Source organism: Centruroides sculpturatus, unplaced genomic scaffold, assembly GCF_000671375.1.
Source record: "Centruroides sculpturatus isolate CEXI.00-Female unplaced genomic scaffold, Cexi_2.0 scaffold53, whole genome shotgun sequence".
In the NCBI taxonomy this organism is placed as follows: Eukaryota; Metazoa; Arthropoda; class Arachnida; order Scorpiones; family Buthidae; genus Centruroides; species Centruroides sculpturatus.
Genome location: NW_019384350.1, coordinates 120,618 through 147,111, shown reverse-complemented (window position 1 = coordinate 147,111; position 26,494 = coordinate 120,618). Strand labels below are relative to the sequence as shown.

At 29.2% G+C, this 26,494-nt stretch overlaps 1 protein-coding gene across 1 annotated transcript in view; it reads right to left on the bottom strand.

Moving 5' to 3' along the window:
- LOC111637370 (eukaryotic translation initiation factor 4 gamma 2-like) overlaps positions 1 to 24,847 on the bottom strand; it is a 40,669-nt gene extending 15,822 nt beyond the window's left edge. The window contains exons 1-12 of the mRNA XM_023382845.1: positions 24,720 to 24,847; positions 20,748 to 20,879; positions 20,572 to 20,674; positions 18,099 to 18,242; positions 14,740 to 14,806; positions 10,020 to 10,282; positions 9,833 to 9,943; positions 6,945 to 7,140; positions 6,766 to 6,870; positions 2,487 to 2,710; positions 2,225 to 2,413; positions 564 to 648 (exon numbers count right to left, since the gene is read on the bottom strand). Coding sequence (XP_023238613.1) covers positions 564 to 648; positions 2,225 to 2,413; positions 2,487 to 2,710; positions 6,766 to 6,870; positions 6,945 to 7,140; positions 9,833 to 9,943; positions 10,020 to 10,282; positions 14,740 to 14,806; positions 18,099 to 18,203 — 1,345 coding nt within the window. The 5' untranslated portion in view covers positions 18,204 to 18,242; positions 20,572 to 20,674; positions 20,748 to 20,879; positions 24,720 to 24,847. The remainder of the gene's footprint in view (positions 1 to 563; positions 649 to 2,224; positions 2,414 to 2,486; positions 2,711 to 6,765; positions 6,871 to 6,944; positions 7,141 to 9,832; positions 9,944 to 10,019; positions 10,283 to 14,739; positions 14,807 to 18,098; positions 18,243 to 20,571; positions 20,675 to 20,747; positions 20,880 to 24,719) is intronic.
- Between the last annotated feature and the right edge of the window lie 1,647 nt (positions 24,848 to 26,494).

Here is a 26,494-nt window from a genome sequence, read left to right as displayed (position 1 = left end):
AGCAATAAATGAATTCAAAATTACATCATTGTCAAGTAGTTCTGAGAGATGAAACAGAAATTACAATGCTTTTTAATATTATCTCTTAACTAGTCTAGATTCATCAATAATTGTCAGTTCTAATGAGCTCAACTAGTAAAGTCAAAAGTTTGGATAAATTTTCTGCAGGGCAGTGGGTTCCATTTAATGATTTACAAAACCTTGAGATTCACTTCAACAGTGACTTAGGGCAGTGCTCCTCAAAGTGGAAATGCTTTTCTCCCTGGAAGGCATTTTAATTATCCAAGGGGGCATTAGGTATGATAGGAAGGCCTGTGTACACAGAACAGGGGGCATTACTAACAGTCAACCAAGGGAAGTGGTGGTTCAAAAAGTTTGAGTAGCGCTGACTAAGGAGTTCAAGCTAAACTTCTCTAATGATGTTAATATTGCTAAACTTGTTTTATTTTGTATTATGTTAACTTATTCCTAGTGTCCTAATGCATTTCACTGAAGCTAAATAATTATTTACATTGTAATAGAACTTGGCTTGTGAAGTATATACTTTTCCATAATACACTTACTTTTAATTTTTAAAGAGAAACTTATTGCATCAAACTGGTAATTACTTGTTTCACTGGATACAAATTTTCCAAATCCCAACAAACACTAGTACAAATTTCTCAAAGAAAAAAAATTTTATATCCTATAAATCTATCTAAGGAAATTTGAATATAAATTTGATTTCAAACTGATTTGCAAAACAAAAAAGTTGGAAACCATTTTTTTGAAATCTTAATTTTTTCCGCTAGAGCCACTGCTCCAGGGGAAAAATTAAGATTTCATGCAAAAATTGCTGTTTTTTCCTCTCTTTGGTGATGTAATAAAGATTAGGCTAGATTACTGAAGCTTTCTCATATTTTGACTTTTATTTAGGATTTTTATAAGGCAATAAATTCAAAGTAACATCTGTTACTATTACATCATTATCTGATACTTTTCAGAAAACAAAAATTTATCACACAACTCATATGTAAGAAACTGCTGTGCAAGATTTGTTCAACTGACATTAGTTTTTGAGTCCATTTCCAGAGCATAATACTTTTGAGTTATATTTATATAATGTTTTGATTAATTTATACAGTTCTGGACCAAATATTCAGCTTCCAGAAATCAGAATTACCAGAATACCATCTATTTTGAATTTAGCAGTATATAGTACAGCTGTAGTTTACTAACACGTCTGCCTTGTTTTCTGTGGCATACAGATCATATTTAACACATCATATGCCCATATTCACACTGGAACTGGCATCATATGTCAGTTCCAATGTGAATATGGGCACATGATGTGTTAAATATAATTTCATTCTTTACTTCCCATTGTTTATTTTATATTTTAAGCACATATTTAGTCTATATCTAGAAATCTGAATCACTCCTGGTCCCAAGCTTGTCAGACATTTTGTCCAGTATTGTATCTATTATTGATTTTTAGTATTTTAAAAATTTATTATTATTATTTTCCAAATTTTAATATTAACATATCCAATTCTTATTTTTACTTTATAATTAGTTTTGAACTATTTTATGTTAAAAATATAGTCATAAAAATGGACATTTGAAATTGTTACTATTAATGATAAAGCTATTTTATTTCAAGAGATATTCAAATAATAAATTAAATCATTTATTTTAATTGTAAATTTATATTTGTAAAGATAAATTTGAATAATTTAAGAGTATTAAGTCAACAGTTTTATAAACACATTTATAACATTCCTTTCTTGTACCATATTAAAATAATACAGTGGGTGATTGGTTAACGAACATAATCCATTCCAAGACTTTGTTTGCTATCTGAATTGTTCATTAACCGATTTATTGATTTACATAGGTTTCTATGGGAATTTGATTAATTTGTTCTGGAGACCCCAAAAAAATAAAAAATATATACTTTCTTATTACGTTTATTCATATGTAATAATAAAAATACATATTTATATACAGTCTTGCATTTTTATTAGTCATGTTTTTTCTGTTTGTGGGGGTTNTAACTACATATGTATGTATATACATACAAATTCTACTGTATAATTTATAATTGATAAAAGTTTTTAATAATTATTTTTATGTTTATCTTCATAAAATATTTCTTCAATACATAATGTAAGTAACTGCCATTAGAATTTGGAACTTTTGATTTATTTATATTCATTTAAAGCAATTTAAAAATATAATTTACCTCTTTCTGAAGTGAATTAGGGACAACATTCGGTATAATAGCACCAGAAGAGAAATCTCTAATCACAGATGTATCAGTTCCTGCACTACCAGAAACAAGTGGGATGCTTGATACCACTGGTTTAGCAAAGGAACCTGCCATAGGCTTGGATTTCAACAAAATAGAGTTTTGGGCTGGTCGAAGACTAATCTAAAAGAAAGTAAATAAACAATGAAATTAATTCCTTTTTGTAATAATAATATTGAAATAAAACAAAACTTACCTCATCTAAATTGCCTGTTTGCTGTTGTAATGCTTTTTTCAAAAATCGTGGTGGGACATCACGATTAATAGTGGGACTACCACTAAAACCATGCATATGCTGATTCTGAGTTGGAGTTTGTCTTTGCTGTTGATAATTAGGAAATAAGTCACGATCACGATTCTGAATTGGTTTGTTACGATTCTGTCCATAGAATGATCCTGTTCCTCCAGTAGTGAGGAATCCTAAAAAAAAATCATCATTTAATTTAAATATATAAATACATATTTCATATAAAGGAAATGCAATATAAGCTCTAAATTTATAAATTTAGAGCTTAATCCATCACTCATAAATTAAAAGTAAATTTTCCTAGTAAAAATAATGTAATCAGTAGTAATTAAATAAAGTGTTGTATATAGTAACTAAGTTATTTTAAGTTGAACTAATAAAGATCATATTTATACTTTATTTTGATTATGATATATTTAGTGAAATTAAAATATTTAACAACAAGAAAAGTTGAGATTACATTAAATTATGAATTAAACTTTTTTGCATTTTAATATATTCAATAAATGAGTAAAAACTGATTTATTAACATATTTTTCAGTCACATGTTACTTCTCAAACTCGCTGCATTAATTTGGGTCTTCAGCATTTAAAACTGCTTCTCATAATATCCACAAATTAATGTTAAAGATTACATATACAGAAATTTAACATTTTTTATTTTATTAACTCATTAGTTATTAGGATTCTGCATTAACAAATCTGCAGAACTAAATAATAGTTGATTTTTAGAATATAAAATGTTTTAGGACAATGGCATATGATGCATTTTACTCCCATTTGGTTTACACCACCAGATATAATATACAGATAACCCAGTATATGGTGTTAAAAATTAAACAATAATTTAAAATAAATAATTCTGTGAACTATTATAAGCTCAAATATTTTCAACATTACACAATGTAGTCTTCAGAAGCCAAATATTGAAAAAGCAGTACATAATTTTGAAATTTAATTGTTTGTCATACTGAATGTCATATATTCTATATATGCAAATCTAGCCAAAATTCTGGAGGATATACTGTGCACTGAAGTTATTAATGTGGTTTAACTGCCTAAAAAAATGTTTCCCATACAAAGTTGTTTGGAGTCAATTAAACTCTCAAGTAATTTTACTTCATCGTCATGTCTAAATTATCCTCAAACTGCTAACTGGATAATCCCATTAATTTAACCTCCCCTTTAATGTCCATCTGGTGCTCTCTAATACATTTCTAAATTTCCAATATAATACATAAAAGTGTTGCTTGCCAGAGAAAGATGAAATCACTTATATCCCAAAATGTTCTAGGTTATGCCATGGTGTCCTATCCCTCACAATTAGACCTTCTTAGGGGGAGGTGGCTATAGATAGAATGTATATTATTTCTTGAAAAGAGAAAACAACCAATTTCATCAAAATAGTTGAAATTGTACAAAATAGCTGTGGCAAAATATGTATACTGTCTCAATATTTTGTAGGTCCACCATTTGATTTAATTAATTCAAATACAATATCAGACATATATTTTACTAGTTTTTGAAGTTGATCTTGTTTAATATTTTCACAACAATCCATGATAGCTAATTTCAGTTCGTTTACGTTGTATTGTCTGTTTTGGCCATAAACAAGATGACTTATAATGCTCCAAACATTCTCTATTGGATTCATATCAGGGCACCATGATGGCCAATCAATTAGCATTATCCTGTTGGAATTGCCAGTTTTCTCATCCAATAAGTGATCCAAAAGTTATTAAATTTTGATACAACAATTCTTAATACTTTTCTGAATTCATTCTACCTTCTATATATACAATGTTTGTTTTACTACTCTATCCAAATCCTGCTCACACCATCACAGAGATTCCCACCTTGCTGTTTGCTCATTCTGACTTCTTCGTTCTTCCTCAAATCATGCCAGTAGTGGCATTAACTGTCAGGTCCATCCAAATTCCATTTTTTTCATCTGAAAAAACTATTTGGGTCCACTCCTCTTTCCATGTCATCTTGTCTATGGTCCACTTTAATCTAGCTGTTTTGTGCAATTGTGTTAATTTTGGTTTGGCAGCCATTTTTGTAAATTTGGCATTTTTACAATTATGCATACATCTCCATACAGTTTCTGGTGAAACTGCAATTGGCAATATTGATGCTGATTCTCTGACAGCCAACTTGTTGACTCAGTAGTCGAAAAGCCTTTCTTTAATTTCTAGGTGTAAGGAGTCTAGGCCTTCCACATCGCTTATTTCTGTCATAATTTTCATCAGAAGTTAACATTTCTCACAGCACATGTAGATCGATTTACAGATGCTGAAATTTGTCTTGGAGATTGTCCTGCTCCGTTTAGTTGGTAAATTTCACTTATTTCCAACTCTGTTAGTGTTTTTCCACGAGGCATTGTTTTAAATCATAAAAAACCATTTAAAATTGGCCCCACGTTTGTGAGAGATCCGACTCGTGGGCAACCCAATTTGTTTTTCTTTCTTCCAAATTTTAACAACTGTAACATATTTTGAATAAATTTATTACCTTACTGGAAAAAAACCATCGTCAGAAAAACGAAATCAACTATCTCCCTTTTATATAAACATATTAAGTATCAAGTTACAACTCTCTCCTTTAACGTAAACATTCGACCATCTAACAATAGCAGTCGTCTGCAAGTCTTAATGTTGACAATTAAAGTCCAACTTCGACGATTTATTGCAGCTCGGAACCACCTTTAACCTCACACCTGCTAAGACAGTGGGTCACATGACGACTTTTCTCATGGCAAAACGTATAAAAAGCCTCCTCCTTCTTCAATCGGGGGAGTCGCCAATCGAACGAACAACGACGGAGTCGGACATCGAAGTTTTCTTCATCGCAGACCTACTCCACCTTGAGCCACACCTCGCACCGCATATCAGAAATTAAAACCGGTGTATCCATCCGATATTATCCCAGAGGTATGAAATATTATTGTGAACTCTCTCTCTCTGCTATGTTGAAGGAGTTTTGTGTAAATTTTCTTTAGTTAGTCAGTTTAATAAACTCTTGTTTTGTTTCTAAATGGTGTCGTTTACTCGACTGTACATCGTCTTATCATCGACCCTTCTGACTCTCCTCCACTCGCGTAACGTGTAACTGAATGTAACGCCATCCTTGACAAGAAAGTAGGTCACCGACCTGTGGCCATATAGGAGAGGCTTTCCCAACCTCCCCAGCGGCTCACATTTGTAATAATAAACGATACTATCATCTGGTGACAACTAATTAAACCAATAATTAATTAAAAACTTATGCTAATTTTATGCACCTGTGTTTATACTCATGAAACAATAAAAAATTGAAAATCTTTGATAATTTTTTTTGTAATTGTCAGATAGCTCTAAAAATTTTAGAAAATGTATAAATTGATGTAAATATACTATAATAAGTACATTACTACAGTAGAGCCTCGAAAACTTGGCACTCGATAACCCGGCACTCCGGATAACTCGGCCACACCCTGGCAGGGCAAAAAAAATCCTTAGTTAATTAATTTTCATTATAGACAGCTTTATGCCTCAAAGTATTTTTCGGTCTTATCAGATAAATTACTGTACATAGTGTATTCATTAATTTTCATTTTCATATAGTAAAGGCTCTATGCCTTCATAAAAGGTACTTTTCCTTTGTTTAAGGGTATTTGGGCAGTTTATTCTCTGTTGTATTCTCAAGTAAACAATACATACAAATACAGTACAGTATTTTCTGAGGAAACACTCATACTTAAGTTTTTTAACCCCAATCCCGATAACCCTGCATTTTCACAAACTCGGCCACCCTTCGGTCCACATTAGGCCGAGTTTTCGAAACTCTACTGTATTGTTAATGCTTTTGTTATTGAAAAAAGTTGGGTGTATTTATAATTTTGAAACAGACTGTAATATTATATATGTTTAGTGGTATTGGGGAGTAATGCCTTGTCTATCTTATTAAATATACACTTAATCTTGGTTGCATGGTAACCTACTGCCCTCATATGAATTTCAATTATTTAGTTTTTGTTATCATTATACGTGAGCCCAAAGTAATTAAAATAAACATTTTACTCTATGCAGTTGTTTGGCACAGCAAGAATTTGAAGTATTTGATTAACTAAATACAATTATATTCAATTTCTATACACTTTTAGTTTAAATAATTGATATATAATATTTTGTATATATACAAATGAAAAGTTTAGATAATTTTCAAAGAAATAATGTAAAAAAATTACCAGTGTTGCTGAGTCCGCCACTACGATTTGGGCGACCCATATTACTTGAGTATGCAGGAAAGTTGTCCGTGGGAATAACTCCTGGTCCAGTACCTAATCCCACTCCTAAATATAGATTTACATTAATAACAAAACAATTTTTTTTGAAATAATTTTAAAACAATGATTATATAAATCACCAATAGGAAGATGGCTAAAGACGTCATCCATTCCTCCACGCATTTTGCCAGCTAACATACCAGAAGAGGGAACAGGCATATTGCGGCTTGAAAATGCAGGAGGTGGTATATATACTCCATAGTCACGTGCTGCTTCTTCTCGAACTTGCTGGATTGTTTTGGGACCATGATCTGACAGAACTCTCCGGGGAATCCACTACAAAGAAATATCTTTGATATAAAAACATTATAAAATACAAAAATCTATAAATTACATTATTAGAAAGATATATAACAGGAGTAGCTAAACCTTGTCACAGTGGAAGCCATACATCATGTATCAAAAGAAGAATTTTTAAGCTGCATTCTCTATTGGAATGATATTTTACTTACACACACACACATTATATATATATGTGTAATAAAAACTCTAGTCCTCTTATTTACATGTTCAACATGAAATTGAATCACAAAGCATGTTTCAGGAAAAACAGCAGAATATCAAACTCCTGTGAGATGAGAATCCCATGCACCACACATCTAGTGATGTTATGATGTAACATAGCCAAGTTCAAACAGGAAAACAAGAAGTGGCAGACAGCAGTTTTTGTGAAATGCCACCCAGTGTTTCCAAATTGGAAACTTTTTATTGACAGACAGAAAATCTGGGATAGTTTTTGGAGTGACATTTCCTTCACTTTGATCTTTTTTTCAGTATATTAAAGCATAAAAAAATTTGACATGACAGAATACACAAAACACTGTTTAAGCATTGTGATCAAATATATTATTTGGAATAATTCATTTGAATTATTCAAAAATGATTCCCATTTCTAAATGACAGAATAACGTGTTACTTTTCCTTTCCATACTTTAAACTGATAAGGCTGCCAGCACCTACATTAATTGGTATTGTACATAAAACTGGTGGCAATAAATAATTTAAAGTGATCAAAAAAGAAAATTTTTTATATTTTCCAGAGACCTCCTGTATATATATAAAAAAAGTAAAAAGTTAAAATACTATAATTATCAATACTTTATAACTGACACAGTTTGGTCACCATAGATCAATATAATTTTGAAGTTTTTCCAGTATCAAATGTGAGCAAAATTTTCTTCTAATAAATATTTCTTTCAATCAAAAAGCAATATTCTCATTTCTTTTATAATTTTATACTAAGAAAAGATTAATAAGTGATATTTAAATAAGTTTTGAAAAAGCATTTAATAAATAGTTAATCACAAAGTAATTAATCATTCCATATCTTTTCTAGATTAATGATAAATAATAATTATTTTTAATTTCTTTACTAAGTGTGATTTAAAAAAATAATAATAATAAAATAAAAGATAAATGTAACACCCCATTCTGGAGAAAACTTTTGAATTGAATTCAAGTGACTTCTGGTGCAAACTGGAAGTTTGTATATAGTTAATTGGTGCCTCCTGCAACTAAGTAACTGCAATTTAAAAATTGCAGACCTCTAAATTTCCACTGGTGTCTGTCTGTCCTGTAATCTCATGAACGGAGTCAGTTAGATGAAAGTTAAGACCAGATACAGAAAATCTACTAAAATCTACAGAAACCTCTAAATTTCCAATGGTTACTTTCCAAACAACACGAAATTACTTTCCAAACAACCCAATAGATCTGCAATTTAAAAATTGCAGATCTATTGGGTTGTTTGGAAAGTAATTTCGTTTTTTTACCACTAGACGGATTAGTCATATTTTCCCCGCCATTTTTATTCTAAACTGTATTATCATTATATATTTTGACAGCTAGCATTTTAAGGCTTATCTGTAAAAAATTTTGTTAGATTTTGTGCAATTGTTTATTTTTTGTGTCCCATCAAATATGGAAGATCGAAAGCAGCATTTTCGGCATATTTTGCTCTTTTATTACCGAAAAGGTAAGAATGCTGTTCAAGTGAGAAAAAAAAATTGTGTGACATGTATGGAGAAGATGTATTGACAGAACAATAGTGCCAAAATTGGTTTACAAAATTTCGTTCTGGCAATTTCAATATTGAAGATGCACCACATTCTGGATGGCCAGTTGAAGCCAATGAAAACAAAATAAAGGTACTGATTGAAGCAAACTGCCAAATAACAACACATGAAATCACTAAGAAATTAAATTTGTCAAATTGAACTGTTTATGATTACTTGAAACAAATTGGTTTCGTTTCAAAGCTTGATATATGGGTTCCACATGTTCTTAAAGAGAGATGCTCTCTTTGGTGGGATTTTAAGGAAATTTTTTTTTGGAGCTTTTACCAGACAATTTAACAATTGATTCGAAAGTGTACTGCCATCGAGTAAACAAATTGAGTAATATCATCAAACAGAAAAGGCGGCCAGAATTGATCAACAAAACAGGTGTAGTGTTTTACCACGATAATGTCAAATTTCACACAAGTTTGGTAACTCGTCAGAAACTGTTATAACTTAGATGGGACTTGCTATCACGCCAACCGTATTCACCAGATTGAGCACACTCAGATTATTACGTGTTCCGGTCTATACAATTTTTTTTTAACTGTAAGACATTTACTTGAAATGACAATGTCAAAAATCACTTGGATCAGGTTTTTGTAAGCAACGATCAAAACTTTTATGAATGTGAAATCATGCTACTACCAGAAACAATAACAACAGATATTTGACCAAAATGGTCGATATATAATTCAATAAAATATTTATTTATTATAAAAAAATTTTTTTCCACGGAAAAAAAAAAAACGAAACTACTTTCCAAACAACCCAATATAAAGGAACCAAGGTAAATGCTAAATTAGGATATAAATAATCATAAAACATTCAAATTTAATTAAAATAAACTCAGTTCATAGATTGCAATTCAAGCAAATAATTTACATAAGATGGATATCAACAAATTCTACCTTGTTCTGTCGTAATTCCAGCACATCTTGTAGCATGAAGCGAATGCGAGAGGGCAACTCATTATTGTTTGCTAAAGTTTTCATACGATCAAAGTACTGATCCATTCTGGCCTAAACAAATAAATTTCATGCCACATAATTAAAAAGCGAATCAAAATTAAGAACAACAAAGAAAAGAAAGCATTACCTTTGCCTTTTCAGTATCAAGACGATGGCCAACAGTCTTCATTATCTGACAGAGACATTCCAAGTCTTCGGCCATGTCTTTGAGACTTTGCCTCTTCTTTTTAAGCAGGAGCTGGTGTACACACTGATGGAGTATGGTCTCCTGTAACAAGCCCTGCTTACCCAATTCACCAATAAATTTGATATTTCCCAACATTTTGTGCTTGGCAACAGCACGTTGCTCTTCCTCTTCTGCAGAAAGAGGGCCATCTTTCTTATCAAAAGCTGTAATTAAATATTAAAATTAATTTACTGAAAAACTGTGCAAACAAGTTTTTCTGGAAATCCTAAATATTTAATCCTCAACAATAATAAAAGAAAAAGAACATATAATATAAAATAAATATAAACACCTGTAAGCCAATAATTATATTAAAGCCAAACAATTGCCAGATTTAGATTGGGCTATATTACCGCTACTATTAATAATTAAATGCTAAGTAATTCGGCCTAGAGGTAGGCATTAGATGGTTAATTATAATTATTAAATTTAATAAGAGATGGCACCTAAACACCTACATCTAGGTCAAATTACTTAGCATTTAATTTTTAATAGTGTAATGTAGCCTGATCTAATCTGGAAATTGTTCGGCTGTAATATAATTTAACTTATAATTTAAGAAATATTTATATTTCTTATAATAATTTTTGAAATTTACTAAATTAATGAATAATTTCCAATCAGTGACAATACTAAGAAATAATAATAGTAATAAAAAAGATAATACAGAATATTTATGATAATTATGTAATATCAACATGTATTAATAATTTTTACAAGATGTAGAAATTATTACATTTTAGCACACCATTAGAATATACTGTTGTAATCAAAATACAATTCTATCAAATCAGACAAATCCAAGAGTATTCAATATTTCTGATGATAAAGATTTCTTAGAGCAGAATATACAGACTAAATGAAAACTCTACTTCAGGAGTCACCAAAGTGGTCAATATCGACCTTCCGGGGTCATTATAACATTATTGGGATTCGATTATCAAGCTTAAGCTAAGGATCAAGCTTATCAGTTTCACTGATTGTCAGTTACAAAAATTATTAACAACAAATATACAATAAATGGAAAAAAAAAATGCAAAATTAAAAGAAATGTATTAAAATAGTAAGTGCTTTGTTTTGCTTGTAACACAAACTGTTTGATGGCGGTTGATGTGAGGTTTTGAAAACTTGTAGGGGGTCGATGATCAAAAAAGTTTGGCAATCCTTGCTCTACTTTCACTATGATGCAAAACATATAATTTGTCCTATTTTAATTTAATTTTTGAAAAAATTAATTAAAATTATAAAAATCAATAATAAGTCATCGAAATGAAGAGATTGATGGCAACTGAAAGATAATTTTGTGACAACTAATTTTATAGTCATGTAAAAATACAATACATAAATATTATATTTAATAAATTAAATAAACTAATATCATTTCACAAATGCTATTTAATAAATCTGACATGTTACTTGAGTATCTTGTAAAGCAATAAATGAATTCAAAATTACATCATTGTCAAGTAGTTCTGAGAGATGAAACAGAAATTACAATGCTTTTTAATATTATCTCTTAACTAGTCTAGATTCATCAATAATTGTCAGTTCTAATGAGCTCAACTAGTAAAGTCAAAAGTTTGGATAAATTTTCTGCAGGGCAGTGGGTTCCATTTAATGATTTACAAAACCTTGAGATTCACTTCAACAGTGACTTAGGGCAGTGCTCCTCAAAGTGGAAATGCTTTTCTCCCTGGAAGGCATTTTAATTATCCAAGGGGGCATTAGGTATGATAGGAAGGCCTGTGTACACAGAACAGGGGGCATTACTAACAGTCAACCAAGGGAAGTGGTGGTTCAAAAAGTTTGAGTAGCGCTGACTAAGGAGTTCAAGCTAAACTTCTCTAATGATGTTAATATTGCTAAACTTGTTTTATTTTGTATTATGTTAACTTATTCCTAGTGTCCTAATGCATTTCACTGAAGCTAAATAATTATTTACATTGTAATAGAACTTGGCTTGTGAAGTATATACTTTTCCATAATACACTTACTTTTAATTTTTAAAGAGAAACTTATTGCATCAAACTGGTAATTACTTGTTTCACTGGATACAAATTTTCCAAATCCCAACAAACACTAGTACAAATTTCTCAAAGAAAAAAAATTTTATATCCTATAAATCTATCTAAGGAAATTTGAATATAAATTTGATTTCAAACTGATTTGCAAAACAAAAAAGTTGGAAACCATTTTTTTGAAATCTTAATTTTTTCCGCTAGAGCCACTGCTCCAGGGGAAAAATTAAGATTTCATGCAAAAATTGCTGTTTTTTCCTCTCTTTGGTGATGTAATAAAGATTAGGCTAGATTACTGAAGCTTTCTCATATTTTGACTTTTATTTAGGATTTTTATAAGGCAATAAATTCAAAGTAACATCTGTTACTATTACATCATTATCTGATACTTTTCAGAAAACAAAAATTTATCACACAACTCATATGTAAGAAACTGCTGTGCAAGATTTGTTCAACTGACATTAGTTTTTGAGTCCATTTCCAGAGCATAATACTTTTGAGTTATATTTATATAATGTTTTGATTAATTTATACAGTTCTGGACCAAATATTCAGCTTCCAGAAATCAGAATTACCAGAATACCATCTATTTTGAATTTAGCAGTATATAGTACAGCTGTAGTTTACTAACACGTCTGCCTTGTTTTCTGTGGCATACAGATCATATTTAACACATCATATGCCCATATTCACACTGGAACTGGCATCATATGTCAGTTCCAATGTGAATATGGGCACATGATGTGTTAAATATAATTTCATTCTTTACTTCCCATTGTTTATTTTATATTTTAAGCACATATTTAGTCTATATCTAGAAATCTGAATCACTCCTGGTCCCAAGCTTGTCAGACATTTTGTCCAGTATTGTATCTATTATTGATTTTTAGTATTTTAAAAATTTATTATTATTATTTTCCAAATTTTAATATTAACATATCCAATTCTTATTTTTACTTTATAATTAGTTTTGAACTATTTTATGTTAAAAATATAGTCATAAAAATGGACATTTGAAATTGTTACTATTAATGATAAAGCTATTTTATTTCAAGAGATATTCAAATAATAAATTAAATCATTTATTTTAATTGTAAATTTATATTTGTAAAGATAAATTTGAATAATTTAAGAGTATTAAGTCAACAGTTTTATAAACACATTTATAACATTCCTTTCTTGTACCATATTAAAATAATACAGTGGGTGATTGGTTAACGAACATAATCCATTCCAAGACTTTGTTTGCTATCTGAATTGTTCATTAACCGATTTATTGATTTACATAGGTTTCTATGGGAATTTGATTAATTTGTTCTGGAGACCCCAAAAAAATAAAAAATATATACTTTCTTATTACGTTTATTCATATGTAATAATAAAAATACATATTTATATACAGTCTTGCATTTTTATTAGTCATGTTTTTTCTGTTTGTGGGGGTTAAAGAATCTGTCCAATGTCGATTGATTTTCTGTCTTCTTCATGATTTTTCAGAAGTAATTAATAGCATTGTAATTGTAGAGATCCCTAGGCCTATTAACCTCAACCTGGTTTGGATGCCATTTAAGACCTTTGTTCTGACATCCTCCTACTTCTTCAAAAAAATCTTTACTAGCAGATAGACATAAATCTGCATTTTCAGAAGAAAACATAAAAGAATTGTTTCTGTCAAATATAAAAGGATGGAATTACAAGGAAGAGTTTCAACGTTCAGGGGAATACTATCCGATCAGTATATACTGGGTAGAATGTCGATGTCAACGTCTCCCGCGCTCCAAAATGTTTCGAATTGTTGCCTGAAGACAAAGGAAGACCAATTGGTATTTGTTATTTCACGTCACTTCTTCTTGTGTTTGTTCAGTGATGTGTTCATTATCCGAACATGTGTTCGTTGTCTGATCATAAAAATCTTTTGCAAAACTGTTCATTATCTGATTTGTTCGTTAACCGATCACCCACTGTATTCTGAAAATTAATATATTGTCTAGATAATGCATTACAAATAAAAATATATTTTGGTATAAAAAGTTTACCTTATGATACAGTTTATAGTTATGTAAATAATATTATTAATCCATTCCAAACACTCATAACATGAAAAATGCTCACAATGAAAAAATCATCAAGTACACTCCACTCATCCAAGAAATAAGACAACTGTGGATGGCTAGGTTAGGTATTTATTGTGCACTTATCTCTCTTCTACTGCTGTCACCACATACACTACACAAGAGTCTAGAAACTAAACCTTAATAAAAACATGTACAAGACACTAAGCACGTACAGAAAGCTGCAATATTGAATACATCACATCGTTAAGAAGTTTTTATATTTGGATACACACCAATAACACAGAAGCTTAATGTAATGCTTAGATAGCTATGCTTTGACTTTAGTCAGGCATAGCACTTGGCACCAGTAACAGCTGAGCATCACATTTGCAACAAATAACAATGTATTTCATAGATTAAAAAACATCATCATTTTGTAAAATTTTAAACTATCAAAATTAAAAAAATAATAATAATAATAATAAATAGAATTATCATTAACTATTATGTATCAAACCATAAATAAAACAAAACAGCATGAAGTCATACCTTCACTAGTCTTTCTTCTATTTTCAAATTCGTCTTGACACTTAGCTAAGAGAAGACGACGGAATGTCTATAATGTAAAAAAAAAAAAAATGTGAAAAAACAAATAAAAAAAATCTTGTAATTATAAAATGAAAAGATTACATCAGAATATTAACAATATTTTTATATTCAATTTCTCATACATCAAACAATAAACATTAAAGTTCAATCTTTTATTTTCTAAATGTTTTATTGCTATTAGCTGTTAAAATGGATCAATNGCCGAGTTTTCGAAACTCTACTGTATTGTTAATGCTTTTGTTATTGAAAAAAGTTGGGTGTATTTATAATTTTGAAACAGACTGTAATATTATATATGTTTAGTGGTATTGGGGAGTAATGCCTTGTCTATCTTATTAAATATACACTTAATCTTGGTTGCATGGTAACCTACTGCCCTCATATGAATTTCAATTATTTAGTTTTTGTTATCATTATACGTGAGCCCAAAGTAATTAAAATAAACATTTTACTCTATGCAGTTGTTTGGCACAGCAAGAATTTGAAGTATTTGATTAACTAAATACAATTATATTCAATTTCTCATACATCAAACAATAAACATTAAAGTTCAATCTTTTATTTTCTAAATGTTTTATTGCTATTAGCTGTTAAAATGGATCAATCTCAGCTTTATATAGTCTTGTGTAAAATTACACCTTTCTGGATTTTACTAAATTATAGTCTGATCAGACTGACTGTTAGATCTATAAAGAAGTATATTTAATTAATTTCAGACTATCCAGAAGAAAAGATTGACCCAGAAAGATTCTAATTATACACTGTAACTAAATACCACCCTAACCTTGTTCCAAGCATATATATAACTTAGAATTACCATACAAAAATAAAACAACCATACTGAGATAAATGATGATTATAGCCAAGTATGTGAACACAGCAGCTCTCCAGCTGGCACAACAAAGTTATGAATTCTATAATTTTTAATTTTATAAATATCTGAAGAGCAATAATCATGAATAGGCAAAAACAAAATGTACTTGCCCAATTTACTATATTTTTGTGGAATGACTGGCATGCTGCATAAAAACAGGAGAGACCAGCATTGCTGGAAACCCCTGGGTTACTGGCATGTTGATTAAACTGTAACTAAAATGTAAAATCAATTAATTAACAACTAGTTTTGTTAGATCTGGACATTAAAGAAAACATTCTTCCTAGTACAATAAAATAACAACATTGTAATTTGACTGATTTAAAATCAGGAAGACAGTTTTCATTTATAAAACAATAAAACAATTAACCACTTATTGATATTAGTAGTATTAGTTAGTTAGTGTGGTCTGCACTGACAATCTACCCCACCTTAAAAATAACACCTTCCTCTCAAATTTCACATAAAGCTAATGTATTAACATTAGCTTTATAATGGACATAAGCTGAGATAATTTACAGAGAGTTTCATAAATTTAGTATTTTTAGTTTTGGGTTTTTGAATCAATCAATCAATAAAATACAGATAAAAAAAAAAAAAAAAAAAAAACACTTTCAGAATTCCAAAAGTATTTTAAAAAAAAAAAAAAAAAAAAAAAAAAAAAAAAAAAAAAAAAAAAAAAAACACTTTCAGAATTCCAAAAGTATTTTACATCACTAGAAAGAAGATAAAATGAAGAAATTAAACATATAATCATAGTTTTTGATGTAATGCTGACAGTTTCACAGTTTTAGAATAAAAACTGGTTTAGTTTTACATGTATCTCCTTCATTTTTTTTAATGCAAACTCTAGAGAGGAATGTATAACCTCACTTAAACTGATATGCTGGCTTTTACCATACAGAAATATCTGATTTCATGGTTTCCCCCAGATACACCAGCATGCCAATCGTTCTACAAAAATATGGTATATGGTCTGAATTCCAATCCAAATCAATCTTTTTCCAGATCTTCTAGTTTAATTTATTATATTTATTAAATTTCATATATCTCATTTTTTTTTTACTTTAGCCCAAAAATTTCCAACATTATTTTGCTTATATCTAAATATAATTTGGAATAGGATGTTTCTATATTTTTATATATTCAAACATAAAAAGTTTATATATTTAAAAAAAAAAAAATTGATTTTAAGTATAATTTCTTCACTTAAGGTTAAAGGAAGCCTAAATAACTGCAATATCAAGCTAAAACTTAACTGCTTAATTTTGATACAGTAAACGTAGATTAACAAGAATGAAACAGTCAACTGCAAATTATAACAATTCTAATAGTGAAAAACAATAGCTAACACATTCAGCTTGTTGTTACCCACTACAAAATTAATAATTTCATTATTTATACCATTTGTTCTATATTCATCTATATGAACAAATCTTCAATTAACCCAAATTTACAATTTGTTAGAATGAGTACGACAATATATTTGGTTACTGCCATTTTACTGTAGGGTTAACACAGATGAAACACGGCACCATCATCAATCTCATTAATAATTTGTTAAGTTTTCTCTTATATATTGTAAAGAGCCTTTGCTAAAACAGTACAATTGCTTATCTCAATTATCTTTCTGGATTCTTCATTAAAATTTCATGTCTCAGTTCTTCAAAACTACTGCTGTTTGTTTTTTCTAAAATAACATTTTCTACATTATGAGTGCATTGTATAAGGCAGAGAATATGGTATATTTAATAGAAATAAATTCATTTTTGTCTGAATAAGTAAGATAAAAGTATTTATTGTTTTATTAAGATATTAGACTGCATAAAAAATATAGAATTGCAAGAATTTTTTCATATTCATAATCAAATTTGAAATAAAAACAAAAACAACAATATTGTTTTCTGTATGTGCATATATATATATTTGATTAAATATAGAAAAATAAAGTTATAAACATTATAAGAGAAATACCATTTCTAGGAAAGCAGGGAAAAAAATTGTAATAAGGCAGATTCATAAGAAATTAAAAGTTTAAAACTTTTAAATGGTTTGTAGTATATTTTACTACATTAATAAACTATTTTGTGTACCAAATACCTACTATACTGTAATTATACTACTATACTCTAATTATACTGTAATTGGTATCTGTAGAAAAAATATGAGAATAACAAAATAAAGTAATAAAGTGATGTAGGACATAACTAATTTACAGCATACGCCAATCATGCAATTTTATCACTTGCCTAAGTTCAATGAAATTTTAAAAAATATTTTTTCAAATTGCAATTGCAATTATAATGAATTTTTGACTATCCAGAATAATTACTAAACTTAGTTTCCATTGTTTAAAAAATCATTCAAATGACTTTCTTTAATTGCTAAAAATAAAAACATGAAAAGAGGATTTACTTTAACTTACATTACTGCTGTTGTTATTGTTGCTGCTATGACTACTTGAACTATTTGAAGGAAAGTCAAAATTTGGGGCTTCTTCACATAATTTATGGCATAACTGCGCATACATAGAACTGTACTTCGGTTCATCTAAAGCTTTGTCAAAGATCTAAGTTAAAAAAAAAAAATTACATACATATACATGAATGTTTACTTTTACAATATAAAACCAAACTATATAACTAAATTTATTCTAGAAATAGACTTTTGTAGCAGATTTTCATCATCTATATTGAAAGCTTATTAAATCCAGAAAAAATATCTCATTGTAATAATACAAAATAAATATATACTGTATAAGATTACATTTCAAATATTTTGTAATTCTTGTAAAAAATTAAAAAATATAACTACTTTATTAACTAGCAAGTAAGTGTACATTCACATACACAATAATTCATATTAAAAAACTGTTAGAGAAAGGAAGATAAATAAATAAATATATATACAGTAAAACCTGTCTATGGCGACCATCCACGGTTCTTTCAAAAAGTGGTCTTTTAGACAGGTGGTGACGTAATACTGTATTTCCGTACGTATTTTACGCACTTTTTAGCCATTTCTACTAAGCAAAACTCAAGGTGAGTAAAAATAAGCGAATTTTTTCAACGATAGGGCTATATTGGTATCGTATTTTAATATTATCGGATAACCCGATTTACGGGAGTCATCGTGATATTATAAGACAGATTTAACACCAATATTTTAAAAATTAATATAATACTCGCATTTTCTCGATTATAATGCACACTTTCTTTTTTCCGACTTAATTAATTCGACTCGGTTATTTTCGTTCGCTTCTCAGTTACGTGTATTACGTCATCAATATACAAGCGCGTCCTATCTCTCCATCACTTTGCTTTTGGTTTTCGTTAGTTTAATCTTATTTTAACTTTAAAAATACTGTATTTTTAATATTTAATATTTTCTTAATTAATTAAGTACAATAAGAAAAATTATTAATTAATAATAAAACAATTTTATTATTTTTTCTCATCGTACGATTTCATTACAATCGCGGAATCGAAAAAGGAAGTAAAACTGATTTTTGCATTAATGTGCTTATTGTTTCTTGAATATTTTGCCTGCGAAAATGACTTGGATATTATTTTTCTAAAAATATCGTGGAAATAAGGTAGGTTGATACAGTAACTATTTATCGCACGTGTACTATATATGAGCTTCAAAAGAAATAAATAAAAATAGATTTTATCAAACGATGAGATCAGTCGATTAATTTTATCGTGTACAATATTTTACATCCCCAAGGAAAATACTATAGGTCTACGGTAAAATAAATTTCGTTTTCCCACAGTTAAACTTCGCCGCTAATTGCTATTGTGATAACTTTAATACGATCTTCTAACAACAGCGCTTTGCATTTCGGACATTTTCCAACAAACTGGAATGAATTTTCTTTGTTGCTAGACTAATTTATTAACACCTGCACCTAATTCCAAGGGTGGGAGAAGTGCCCAGGATGGGTTCGAACGAGAGTTTAGACCAGATACATTCGCGAAAGTGGTCGCTTATTACAGGTGTTGTATGTTGTTTCGGACCAAAAATCGATGCCCGCGGTCGCGTTACGCAGGTGGTCGTTTAATACAGGTAACTTATACGAAGACTCTATGGATAAACTATTCTGTGCCAAAAATTTTTGCCCGTTTTGACAGGTGCCCGTCGAATGCGGGTGGTCGCCTAAGCAGTTTTCACTGTATATGTAAAAGAAACAAAAGAACTGGTTTCAGAAGTGTGTGCTACTATCAATGAGTAGACACATTTAGTGGTCTCCTAGATGTATGTTAGACTAGTACATATTGTTATATGTTATAATAAATATTTGTGTAGTTAAAGATCAAGTCCCATCATAGTCCCAACAAACTTATAATGAACTTATAATCATCAAAAATGCAATCTTTTACATAGTCTTAAATATTTCTATTATATATTATATAATATTGGTCTAATAAAATCATTAAAAGTCATAATGGATTTAGTGACAGAGAAATAAGACACCTTGCACTAGAGGTTGCAAATTATAACATGACATTGAATCTAAAACATACCCTATTTTCAGAGATACTAAAACCTGGAGGGAAGCATCTCATATTTGAGTAAATATGGTGTATATGTTACCGCTAAAGCTTGAAATCCGTTAATGTGCGCATTACCTAGCTAATCTGCAGATTAACTAGGGTGATCCGTTAAAGCTGCGAAAATTATTCCATTTCTCAGATTACCTAGGTAATGTTCAGATTATCTAGGTAATCTGCAAATTACCTACTAGGCACTCGGTAAAGTGAAAATAAGATTTTTGCTGGAACAACAGCAACGTTTCTGTACGCTTATAAAATTATAGTCCAATTCCTGATGAATACCAAGTGTGCTGTCATTCAACATGACGAATAAAGGTTTGTTTAGTTTCATATTTCACTTACCAGAAGTATTACACCTTTCAATATCTGAGTGGAGTCAAGTCCAATGCTGAGTAACTCCTCGCTCAGCTTGTGGAACTTCTCTGGTGTAAGCTTATTGAGGATGCTAGTATACAAAGTTTTAGTATGAGAAATTTTATATTAAAAACAAAAATAAATTCATCAATATACGACGTTACCCTCTGACTTTTCTGAAAACGAGATCATTTTTTTCTTCAGGGGTAATTGCATCTCGTTTTATGCTGCTTGGAGGTACCCATCTGCGAATGGCGGAGCCTACGCTAGTGGTTATTGGACGAGGAGGTTCGTCCCTGAAAAGAATTGTACAAAATCAATTAGTTAATATGCAAAGACATTCTAGTCAATTATATTTTCCTCAGATTGACTTATATGGCAGTAATGTCACTTTTTCTAAATTAGTGATTCATCAATCACTAATTTAGAATATACACTTAATCTTTAGTAAATCTAACTTCCAATTTGTTTTTAACTTGATTTTTCTGCAATATTTTATCATTTCCAATGTAATCAAATAAATAACAAAAATTAATTTATAATGAAATATATATAAGAAAATAAATAAGTGTCCAAAATTAAAATGAATATTCCAAATAAAAATCTTTTTACAATAATTAAATAATAAATATGTTATTAGTTTTTGAACATACCTATTAATAATAATTGCAAATATAATTTATATACCTATATATTATATGTATAACTGAGAAATTCACTATGTATACATGAATATCTGTATAATAAATTGCAGGAATGTCTCAAAAAGTAAGTCTTTATCTCTTATTATAAGGAGGTCACAGTGTAATTATCACAGATTTCAGTATAGTAAAACCTTGATTAAATGGACTAATTCGGTCAAGGAAATGTCTGTTAAAGCCAAAAGGCCATTATTTAATAAAAAGTAGGTTTTCTGAATGTGTGTTAAAAAATTGACAAATTAGTTATTTTATCTGTTTTTACTTATGTAGATTAATGAAATATAAAAGCATGCAAAGACAAGATTCAAGATATCCATCCATGTTGAGTCTTTATCCCTAATGAATAATATAATGAATGAGCTTTTATGAGAAATCAATGAAATTATTTTCCTGTATAAGCTCATTCACATACTTTTTTATTTATAAGAAATCATGTTAAAATATTGCTGCTAATCTAATTACCCTAACACTTCCCTTTGAAAACAATTCTATTTTGTGTCCACTTCCCATTTGTGACCAGCAAAAAAAATTCTCCAAAATTTTAAATTTGATTTAAATGGGAAAAAAACCTCTAATTTGCAACCGCTTCTGATTTATGCTCATCTACAATATGTGACTATATGTTTTTGGTCCCTCCCATATATTATCCTTATAAGAATCCAGTTACTTCAAATTCATTGCCATATCAAGCTTCTTTCTTTGTTTTGTTTTCAGAAATAGTTACAGTTACTACTAACCAGTAAAATACTTTCTACAGTAATAAGAGGCTGGTAACATTTTTGACAACTTACATTTGTTAATAGAACCATAAAAAATGATAAATTCCAGCACAAATTCTTTAATAACTAACATTTTCAACATCATTCAAAGGATTTTATCAGGCTACGTTACTAATGCCAAAGATGCTCACAGAATTCTACAGAGGTGTTTAGTGAACATCTTTGATATTCAAAATTTATTAATTGGATAAATCAAACAATAGTAATACTCGAAAAACTATGACAGAACAGCAAGTTTATCATTGACAAGCTACTATTAAAATTTAATCTTTAGTTTAATTGTTTAAAATATCTTAAATTTTGAATAAATATATTTTTGGTCAATTGTAATTTGTTGCAAATTCTGTCATATTATAGGCTGAAATACAGGTTATAAATAAGTCTGTTTTGTGCCCACCTCTTATACATGATCACTTCTGATTTTCCCCTGAACATGGTGGAAAAAAAAAATTTTAATGTATGTTTGTTTTTATGCTAAACATTGCAGCAAAAAACTAAAACATAATCATAGATTGACCTTTAAAAGCCTTTCAAATTTGCCTATAATCATTTTTGACTTATCTTTCCTTTATATAAAAACCCTCTAGTACAAAAGACATAATCAACCAGTTTCCAATCAGCAAGAGTAAACTGTATTAAATTTTATAATAATTTGGATAAATATTTTAAGATCTCAAAAAAATCATGTGATAACCAGTAGCATCTCTCTCCCAGAAATAATTTAAGGCTTAAAAATTAATTTTTCATTATCATGTGATGTATGTATTTATCCTACATTGTTTGACTGCAGATTAGAACACGATCACATTCAAAATATACTAAGTTCTTTTTCAGTTAATGATGATTTTTTCCTAACTTTATTTGATCATATTAAGTGATAAAATCTGATATCTTCAATTCACAGACAATGCATAGAATGGTAATCAATAGATAGAAATATACAAAAAAATTCTGACTTTAAAAGTCAAAAATTATTATTAAATTAGTGATATTCTTTGATAACAAAAAAACCATTCAGAAGAAAAACTTGTTCAAGGCCAAATGATAAATAAAGACCATGTACAGGTTTTAAATCATTTTAATCAAAATTCCCTGAAATCCCAGTTTTATTAAAAGTAAGTTATTTGCAATCAATCTGATTTTCAGATTTTCTTATATCCTGTACCTATCTCCTTCATGCCTGTTCCTTAAAATAAAATCAATGCTAAAAGAAAGGTGATTTGAGAATACAAGAAACATTAAATGTAATATGACAGAAATTTATAGTGGTAAATTTAGTGGAGGCACAGGTTCCCAGAAAGACAACCAATGATAAGATTGTTTAATGTTGCAGTTTTTCATTGCATTTCAGTAGTCTGTCCAAAACAACCTGTTCTTATGACAAGAAAAAACAAAGTGGTAAACAAATTGAAAATCTCTGAGATTTGTTTTCTATTGTGCATTCATGTGGAACCCAGTTAGCTTAATTTGTATACCTTCTCCAGTTGATGCAAGTCCAGATGAATGTTTCATCACTCACTTGAAATCTTTCTTCAAACTCAAAGAAAAAAAGTGGATTCTTACACTACACTGTAAGATTCAAGTGTTTATGGGTAAACAAAGGTCAATCAACTTTTACAAATGTCAGAGGGCAAATGGTGCAGAAAGTGATGATCTGCATTTGGTGGGATTTACATAGCATCATTATGACAGAGCTGTTTCCAACCAATATCACTGTCATGAAAGAACTCAACTGTAAACAATTGAATTGTTTGAACATCAAGATCAAAGAACGTCATTCAAAATACACCTGATTAACCTTAATAATGTTTTGCAGTTGTCTTGTAACATACCACAAACATTTTCAGTCCACCCTAGGACCTTCTTTGGATGGAGATCTGGAAAAAACCTTTTCTAGTGTGATTAGATTTTATTTCAAAAAGGAAATTAGACAATAGAAGCATTCAAAATTAGAATGCATCAGAAACTGAATAGAATGCTAATCACACCAGAAAAGGTTTTTCCAGAACTCCATCCAAAGAAGGTCCTAGGGTGGACTGAAAATGTTTCTGGTATGTTACAAAACAACTGCGAAGCATTATTAAGGTTAGTGAGATGTATTTATAAATTTATAATCAACACTTTATTTATTGGATGGATTTTATCTTCATTCAAAAGTTGACAAGGTCTGATATCATCATTGCAATATACCAGCACATAGAGCAAAGATGACCTTAGAGAAGCCAGCAGTCTGGACTGGAAGGCTCTGTCTCATCCACCTTAAAGCACAGACTTGGCAGCAATTGACTATCATGTATTTGCATCCATATTGCCAATATGCAGTTCAATGACAATACTCATATGAGAATGATGTCAAGACTTTCTTCAAATAAAAATTCAGTCATTCTATGCTCACAAAATTGAAAGCTTGCAGCAAAGGTGGAAAGATGCAATTATTATTGTCAGATTACCTACAAGACTCAACTTTAATCCTTATTAAATTGTCAATAGAGTTTCATAAAATGTCTAAATTTTACCTTTAAAATCTGATATTAATGACTAATAATATACATTTTTAAATATAATTTCATTAAATATATTTTACTAATAATTATTAGTAAAATATATTTAAAATTATTATTTACTTTATTAAAATACGATTATTAAAAGAACATACCTTCCTCCTGAGCATCGAGAAGCACCCCCCAGTCCTCTCTGCCCGTCCGTTGTTACGTTTAATATGACTAACACCACCAGCAAAATTGAGTCGAATGTTTTATGGCCAAGCTGGTGGGTAGCTCCTAATAAATATAAAAATTTACATTAAAAGATCTGAATTTATTTGAATTTAATTTAAAGTCATTATTCTTAATAAAAGTAGGAAAAATTTCTAAATTTCAACTTGAAAAAATTAACTTTTCCAGTATCATTCTTTACTCAATATTTGTTCAGTTCATTACAATGTTTTATCTGTTTAGAAAACAAATTTATTGTTTGAGTTACTACTAGCATATTTTTTCAATATTTTATAAATTATTTGGCTTCAACATTTTTCTAAATAAAAACTGTTGCATTATTTAGCTGGGCACAAATAACTTGAAAGTTGTGTTCTTATGTCATGAGAAGTATTAAATTTAATCTTTTATATTATTTTATTAGATATTCTTATATCACTACAGATTTAGCAACTTGAAATAGCTTTCATAAAAATTAAAATTTTATAAGTTTTGTAGAATATTGTCTTCTCAAATTATAGAACTTTAATTATTCTAATCATAAAGAAGAAATAATTAGGCACCTCAAATGTTTAGTTTTCTCATTCTCAAATCAAGAAATCTCTAAAATATTCCAATTTTTAGTAGCAAGACTGTTTCACATGTAGGAACAGAAAACAAATCTTATCCTACAAACATATTTCAAAACGAGAGAAATGATCACTCTTTACAATATTCTAAAATTGAGTTCTTAGCTTCAAAAAAATGCACCCTATTCTATGACATGTTTTACTTGTAAATGCTTAATTAACAAATAATCCTAAAGCATAAAATATATTTGATATTTTAGATCATTTTAAATTAATTAACCCCTTCATTTCAAATTGTTTATTAGGATAATCTATTTTCTTGAAAATGCAAGGAAATTAAATTCCTTTAATAAACATTTCTGTTTTCACCGGTCATCTCCATGATTAGCAAAATAAATGACTGACATACAAAGCACAGAAAAGTAGAACCACCTCCCATTGAAACAAAATGGAAGTCATTATGAATAACGCACAAAATGTTTGCACATTTAAGCTATTTTAGTGCTTTTTTCCTGTTCAATTTCACACCTTCCTTATGTCTCCCAGTAATACTTTATTAAAAACAAACGTTTTTGGTCTTGTTTACAAGTTCTTCACATTCGAATTGAATGGTTTACTCCGTGTAAAACCTGAAGCAGGCCCATAAACTAAGTCAAAAATGTTTGTTTTTAATAAAGTATTGCTGTAAGACATAAGGTGTGAAATTGATAATAGTTAAGTTCCAGCTTTGAACACTATATTGTTTTTTCTGTTCTCACAAAGTACGTATTAATTTATGCTCAACATTGATCTCACAACACTATCATTTGACAGCAACATTGAAAAATTGAATACAAATATAAACACCAATAAATCTTATTTTTAATGTCAAATGATTGCTGAATTGCATTGGGTTACATTAATGCTACTAATACAGACTGAGGTAATTTGACAATCATTTGCGAAAAATTTAATTGTCATAAATCATAAATGTGGTTGCATTTATGTAAGAATTATAATCAAATATTTAATACATCAATAACTGTAAAAAGAAACTTGATTTTTCATCTACTAAAATTGTAAATTTGATTTGATATTTAACAAATGTTATCTCTAATAACACTTATTTGGTTAAATAAATAATTTTGCATTACAATTAAAATTAAGGG